At 41.7% G+C, this 6797-nt stretch overlaps 1 protein-coding gene across 1 annotated transcript in view; it reads left to right on the top strand.

Annotated features, from left to right (window-relative positions):
* Positions 1 to 765: 765 nt before the first annotated feature.
* The window catches only part of LOC104405177 (calcium uptake protein 1, mitochondrial-like), a gene marked incomplete at its 3' end in the record, with an annotated part of 17210 nt that continues 11178 nt past the window's right edge, over positions 766 to 6797 (top strand). Inside the window, exon 1 of the mRNA XM_010013800.1 lies at positions 766 to 926. Within this exon, the coding sequence (XP_010012102.1) occupies positions 766 to 926 (161 nt within the window). The remainder of the gene's footprint in view (positions 927 to 6797) is intronic.

Genomic DNA, 6797 nt, shown 5'->3' with positions numbered 1-6797 from the left:
GATCTTGTGAGCTAGCAAAAATGGCTTTGTCTTCTGTAGCTGGTGTGTGTGTGTGGTAAGGTGACATTTTTGCTGTTCAGATTTCTCCATTGTAATGTTTAGATTTGTAGCTCTGGTTTCCCATTTGTCTCTGTACTATTGTGTGTAACAGGGTATGGATTGTATTTTATGAGTTTTGACACTTTGAAATTTGCCTTGTACCTGAATATAACTGGTTTGCTCCAGGCTAGCTAAAAAAGTGATTTAAGAACAGTAGGGGTTTCTTAAGGGAAGTCTGAAATGACTGGGTTGGGATTTGTTTCATAGGTTTGCTTGTTATTTGCTTTAATTTGCCTTTTAAAATCCAGCTGTGTCTTTCCCTCTGGTCAAATGTTTCTTATTTGCTGTAGTTGCTTGTAAGATCTACCTGCATATTCCATGCCTCGGCTCTTGAGCAGGAGAGTGCACATACTTCCTCTTAATGAAGTGTGCTGGGGAAAAGCTGAAGCGGAATTTGAAAAACGCTGTAAGAGAGCTGAGAAAGTAACTGGGATGTGACAGCAAAGTATGTCAGCCAGGTGTATGCCCATAGGTAATAGTTGTAATTTGCTATTTATTAGGCAGGTTACATGCCTGTTTCAAAACAGCTAATAAACATCTGTGACAGTTACTCTCTGTAACTTCTCATATTAGAAAAAAATGCAAACAAATTTCTGGTTGACAGTCAGACTGAGAGTCCATAGCTGGGAACTGTTGCTTTGCTGATGTGTTGTTCTACTTGACAGGATGTTTCGCCTTCGGTTTCTTCCCGTTGCGGCAGGGCTGTCTGCTGTTTCGCGGCGTTACCATGGGACAGCACATCACCCCAGGACCAGACGTAGGCTAATGGTGGCGGCTTTCATAGGGGCGACTGCAACGACGGCAAGTGCCAGATTTCTTTGGCAGAGGTAATTTTCTTCTTTTTTTTTTTTTTTTTTTTTAAGACCTCATGCTGCTTTAGTCCTGCACTTGGAGATGGGTTTAAGATCTGCGGGAGAATTTATGAAGCATTATTGCTTGTCCTTCTGCTGCTGCATGGAAGGAATGGCTGTTGGTGACTTCCTGGGGAGCTGCTTTGCTACTGCGAGTAATCAGAGATGTGAAAAAGCTCAGAGCTGAAGAATTTTACTCTGTAGCTGTCCTCACATGTCCTGTTTGCCCTTGGTGTGGTTTGCTGCCTGGCTTCCCCTTGGTGGTGCTACATGAGTCTATGGTGGTGTGCAAAGAGAGTTTGGTTGACCAAGCTGGGTGAAAAGGTGCTTTCAGCTTCTGGGAAGGATTCTAGGCACAGCACGCTTGGCCCGGGGAGGCTACTCTGATTTTCTTTGTGTTCTGCTGACTGCTTCATATATAAAACTTATCAGAGGAGCAGAAGGGGGTAGTCTGTCCCTTGGTGGTAAGGTAGCTGCAGGCAGGACTTACATTGTTTTTAAGGGCCAGAGCCTGAGGACACCTACTTAAGAGCTATGAGGCTCTAAACTTGTTTCCATAACTGTGGGGAGAAAAGGGGTATCTGTGCTTGCCTGAGGTGATACTCACTGAACCCTGAGCCCATGCCACATTTGAAATAAATAGAGGACTGCCTTCTCTTCCCTCAAAATGTGGGAGCAGAATGGCACCAGCAGTGTCACTTGAGCTTGTGACTGCAATTAAAGTCTGAAAATAGGCTAAAACAAAAGACACTTAAAAGTCTTATTTTTGTTCCAATATTTAGGTGACTTATTGCTGGCTCTCTTCTCACATGTATTGTGGCTAGAAGGCTCTAGTTTTAATGCAGTAGGAGGAAGACGATGACTGTTCCTAGAGCTAGCCAATCTTGATACCTGCTCAGGCTGAGGAAAAACACTGTGATCCAGCACAGTGTCATCTTATGCTGCATGTTGCTAAAAATCTGCTCTTACATAGTGCCTCTATCCATAGAACCTGAATGCCTCTGAGGGATGGCCAGAATAACACTCCTTTTCAGGCAGGAAAGGAGGGAGCAGGGTTTTTTGCATTTAAAACATTTTCAGCATTATTGTAAAGTAGGTAGGACATCATGTAGGACCATAGCTGTCCCGAAGATACAGAGAGAGTTAGTATCTCTCTACTGTAGGAAGTTCACCCCTGCTTTTAAAACAGCCAAATTGTTAGTTGTTAGCTTTGCCTTTTATCAGGATGAAGGTGCTTCATGCAGCAAAGAGCTCCTAATGGTATGTGGAGTGGTAGGTCAGGGGTGTTTTCAAGGAGTGATTTTTTTTTTTTTTTTTTTGGCTCCTGGTGTACTTGGCTGGTCCTTGGAGGCCCTTGGGCATTGTGGCCAGGCTTGACCTTGCTCAGCTGAGAGCACTCATAGAAATCAGATAATGAAGAGAGAGGCAGCCTCTTTGGAGTAGTGGGGTCTGTGGTCTCCCCAGTCCTCATCAGTCTGGACAGATTGACTTGCTCTTATTGTTTGGTTTTGTTCTTTCCTTACTCTGTCTCCTTTGTCTTTTATAAATCTGTAAAGCACTAAATAGAATTGTACAGACTTTGAAGTATTCCTTTCCTATATAAGCCATGAAATAAATCCATAAGGTCGGCAACTAAAATGGAAGCACATCCAGGATTATGATATTCATTTAATTAATTACTTGGCATACAGCTGTTGAATAAGAGGAGGAACAAAATTGATATGTTTGGTGTAGAAAATACTTCATACTGACACCTGCAGAAGTTTTAAAAAGACCTTCAAATAGGTATTTTAACTTTGTGTTTAAATAAGAGAGGGATGAGGAACTCTGAATTTCCTTTGTCTTTCACAATATGTGAAGTAGGTGATTATTTTTTAATAGAGTTTAAGAATAAGTGTAGGTGAATACAAAATGTTTGTAATGACATCTTGGGTTATTCAGGTAGCTACATCCTGAGTTATTGGAGTAAGTAGCAGTAAGTATAATGAACTAGTTATAAAAGGTAAATATGTAATACATGTAACCAGGGCACAGGTAGATACCTGTGAAGCAACTTTGCTTTTGTTGTGATATGAAGCTCTCCTGTGCTGCAGTTAGCCTCTGAGGGGTCCAGCAGATCCTAAGTGTGGCTCCTTTGGCATCGCAGAGAATTACTGTACCTCTGATAGCAGATTACTCTAACGAGGAATGTGTGCCTGCTAATATTCTGCCTAACCGTGGAAGGTTTGTTAATGAAGCCGAGACTTCATCACCCTTTGAGTTAGGGAGTGCAGTAAGGGATACTTTCCTGCAGGCTGTCAGTGAAGTTTTCTTTTAAGATAAGAGATGTCTGCCTCTTTTTATTTTCTTATAATTATTTTTCCTTACACTTAAGGCATTAAAGATGTAATAGGCTGAATCAAGAAACAGTTGAAAAATCTTATGCTTGGGGTACGTAAGTAGAAGATGAGGAAGAGCAGTAATAAAAGGAAAAGACTTATCTGACTTGTATTTCTTATTATCATCTCCATAAAGCCTTGTGTAAATGCCCCAGCTCTTCTCTACTGCCATGTGAGGAGCAGCACTGCATCTCTCATGAATATTTTAAAAACACGCAAACTTCTTATGTCAAAAAAAGATTCTTGTACTTCTGATGATGTTGAACCTTGCTGAAAGTGAGTAATAAGGTGGTGCCTGTATGTGAACTTACTCTTTCCACTACTTAGCATGAAGTAAACCAAGACTTCTCGGGTGGTTTCCAACTGTGGTGTGCAGCCTGAAACCAGTGTATTTCAGGCTGATTCTGTAGTATATGGTTTATGCAGCCTCAGCAACCAGTACTGGGGTAAGGAAGCCCTCACAAAGGTAGAGGAGAAGTCAAGGATTGAAAAGATATATAGGTAAGAAACAGTGGTTGTATAATGCAAGATAGGAAAGACTTTGTGTCTTCCTAAGATGGGAGGTGGGTTGGTGGATCTTCACATTTGATCTGTATTTGCTTGTAACCTGCTGCATAGCTGCCTGTTGCAGGTGAGTATTGGTCTTGTTTTCTCAGCTGTCCTCCAGGAGCTCCTGCTGCCTGTTTTTGGTGGAATGTATCTCATCTAAATAACTGTATGACAGGAGTAGCTAATGCTGCTCTGTTCTGCTTTGGTGAAGAATACTTCAATAATACAATTAACTGAGTTTAGAAGTCTAATGAAGTTTACTCTTTGTAAGCAATAACTTAAACTCTGAGGATTTCCAGCTGGCAACGGAAGCAATTAAGAATCTGGGCATTGGTATAATGTACTGAATCAATTAATTGAAATAAATCTTGGCGCAGTCACTGGCTAATCTAAATGAGTCATTAATGTAGGAGAGGTACTGAACCTCACAGTTTGTGGCAAGCTTTATGTTTATAGAAAATGGTCTGTTACTGATGCGTATGTAAAACTTGTATTCTGTATTTGTAGTTCCAAACACCCATTTGGTGTGTTATTAAATGGCCTCAGATACGTTCTTCAGCACAAACGTTCCTGACTGAATCTGTGGGCAGTGGGCATCTGAAAACAATTGGCATCTCAGTTCTGAAGCTTTTCATTCAATCAGTCTAGTACTTAATGAAATAAGGGAGCAAATGTACCTCTGGGGAGCACAGAAGGACCTCTGTAAGCAGGATTTACCAGTGCTTTTCCTGATTGACTGGAAGGATTTAGTTATTTTTAATTTTTTACCCTTCCATTTTTTATTAGCAGTAAGAATAAGGGCAAGACATCTGTGTTGCTGGTGTGTATGTCTTAGAGTTGCTTAAGAACAAGATCCTTTGCTACTAGCATGTTTGTGTTTAACATGGTACCCAGTCTTATTTTGCTGCCTCCCTTTGGTCTTACTCTGTGCTTTTCTGCCTTTTGCCTCATCCTGTATATAAGTTGAAGCAATTACACTTAAGATACCTGTCTCCCTGCCCTGATGGTGTATTGTCATTCTGTTGCAAGCTCTTCTTTTTCAGGCTCCGCTTCTCACCAGCAAGCTGAGATGTTCAGGTGCTGGCTGCCACTTCTGCAGATTTCATTCCATCTTTACCATTTCTTCCTCACCACACTTTTCTCCTTCAGCTGTCCTGTAACAAGTGTTCAGTTACTTTAAGGAAGATCTCTGTAGGAAAGACCCTTCGTCTTCCTTGCTCTACTTACCTTTGCTAGTTTTCGTGTTTAGCTTTTCTCCATCAGTGCTTCTGGAATTCATTTCAAATCCTAGATCAGCCCCTAGCTAACTCTGTTTAAGAATTCATTGCTTTTTTTGTGTCAGTGTCTTAAGGGCTTTAGAGTAATTTGCTTAGAATACATTTTTTTTTCTGTCAGAATTGCTGGAAATATCTTATGCCAGCTGAAACTGAGACTTCAAAAACCTTTGTTCTAATAAAACAAAGGAAACCCATAAATCATAGTCAAGAGGGGAGAAACCTGTTTTAGAGCTTAGATGTGTCAGGTACAGCTTAACCTGATGCAGGAGAAAAGAGAAGAAAATGTAGCTATTATCCGTGTGAGGTTATTTTTATTTTGAGAGCTCTGCTCCATTATTTTAATTCTTTGAGAAAGGTGGCAGACTCCAGAAATTATCCTTGGGATTGCTGTGTTCAAGGTTTTCTCCTAAGGTGTGAAGACACATTGATCCATGAGTGGTGGCTTGAAAGAGCACTGTGCCCTTTCAGGTAGCTTGTGGCTTCATACTATTTTTACCCATGAGCATCAGGGGAAGGAAAGAATCTGACGCTGGGGAATGAGCCAAAGTCAAAACTGGAGTCAATTAGGAAAACATCTGAACTGTCCTGGGGAAAACTGACCTTAGCTGACCTGCAGAGCTTAAAGCACTGGTATTGCCCCTAAACATGCAAAGCCCTGGAGTTTGATCAGTGCATGTTCATAGTATCTTTTAAAAATGTTGCATATAAAATCTGAGCTCAGGTTCATGCAGAGAAGTCAGGTGGAAATGGAAGAAACCGCTTTCCTGAATCATTTGGGTTTGCTGCGACTTTATAGGAACTACACTGAATGGCAGATCGGATTGAGTTGCAGCTGTGTGCATGCCTCAGGGCTGCAGTTCAGGGGTATGGTGCTGTACCCCACTTGGGCAAGTTTGGAAATGTAAGTAGTGTTTTCTGGATTAAGCAATTAACAGATTTATAGATAACGAGGATGTTAAGGTAGCATCAGAAGGATGCCTCCAGCATGTGTCATTAGGGCTGACAGCCTTCATGAAGCAGTGGTTTTACTCTGCAGGCTATCAGGGAGTCATCTTTAAGGAGTGGCATGTTACCCCACATGATCCAGATTAGCTGGTGAGACTGATCTAAGATGATTCAAGTTCATCTTCTTCAGAGCAGTCTCTTCCAAGGAGCTTGGAGCAGAGGTCCTCATGCTATGGCATGTCCGTCTGCTCCCGCATGCTGGTGTGGGCACCTAAACTGGGCTGCAGCAGAGAAGGGTGGGAGGGAGCGTGAGAAATCAGCTAGTCTGCTGCCAGGGCAGGGCTGGGTGCTTCCAATTGGTCCTGACAGACAGCTGTCTCGCCTATTTATAGCAATTTGCGGGTGATGGAGAGAGCAGTGGTGGAATAAATCCTCCCCAACAGCTGATTCCAGTGTTCCCCTGTCTTTAACATTAAACGCTTTATGTGTATGTATACATATGTGTGTGCAGGCTTCTCCTTTACCTGGTGTGTAAGTCTCTTGCTTTATGATGTTTTTAAGTACATCCTGCATCTTGTCCTGTCCTTGCTGGATCAAGAGAAAAATCTTGCAGCAGCTGTTGTATGTGTATTACAGTTATCTCACCTTCTTTTCTATCTTTCTTACTGCAATTTGACTTAGGTAATTTTTCCCACAGT

The sequence above is a fragment of the Nestor notabilis genome, unplaced genomic scaffold, assembly GCF_000696875.1.
Source record: "Nestor notabilis isolate BGI_N333 unplaced genomic scaffold, ASM69687v1 scaffold11234, whole genome shotgun sequence".
Taxonomy (NCBI): domain Eukaryota; kingdom Metazoa; phylum Chordata; class Aves; order Psittaciformes; family Psittacidae; genus Nestor; species Nestor notabilis.
Note: the sequence above shows the minus strand (reverse complement) of the source record. Positions and strands in the feature narration are given on the sequence as shown.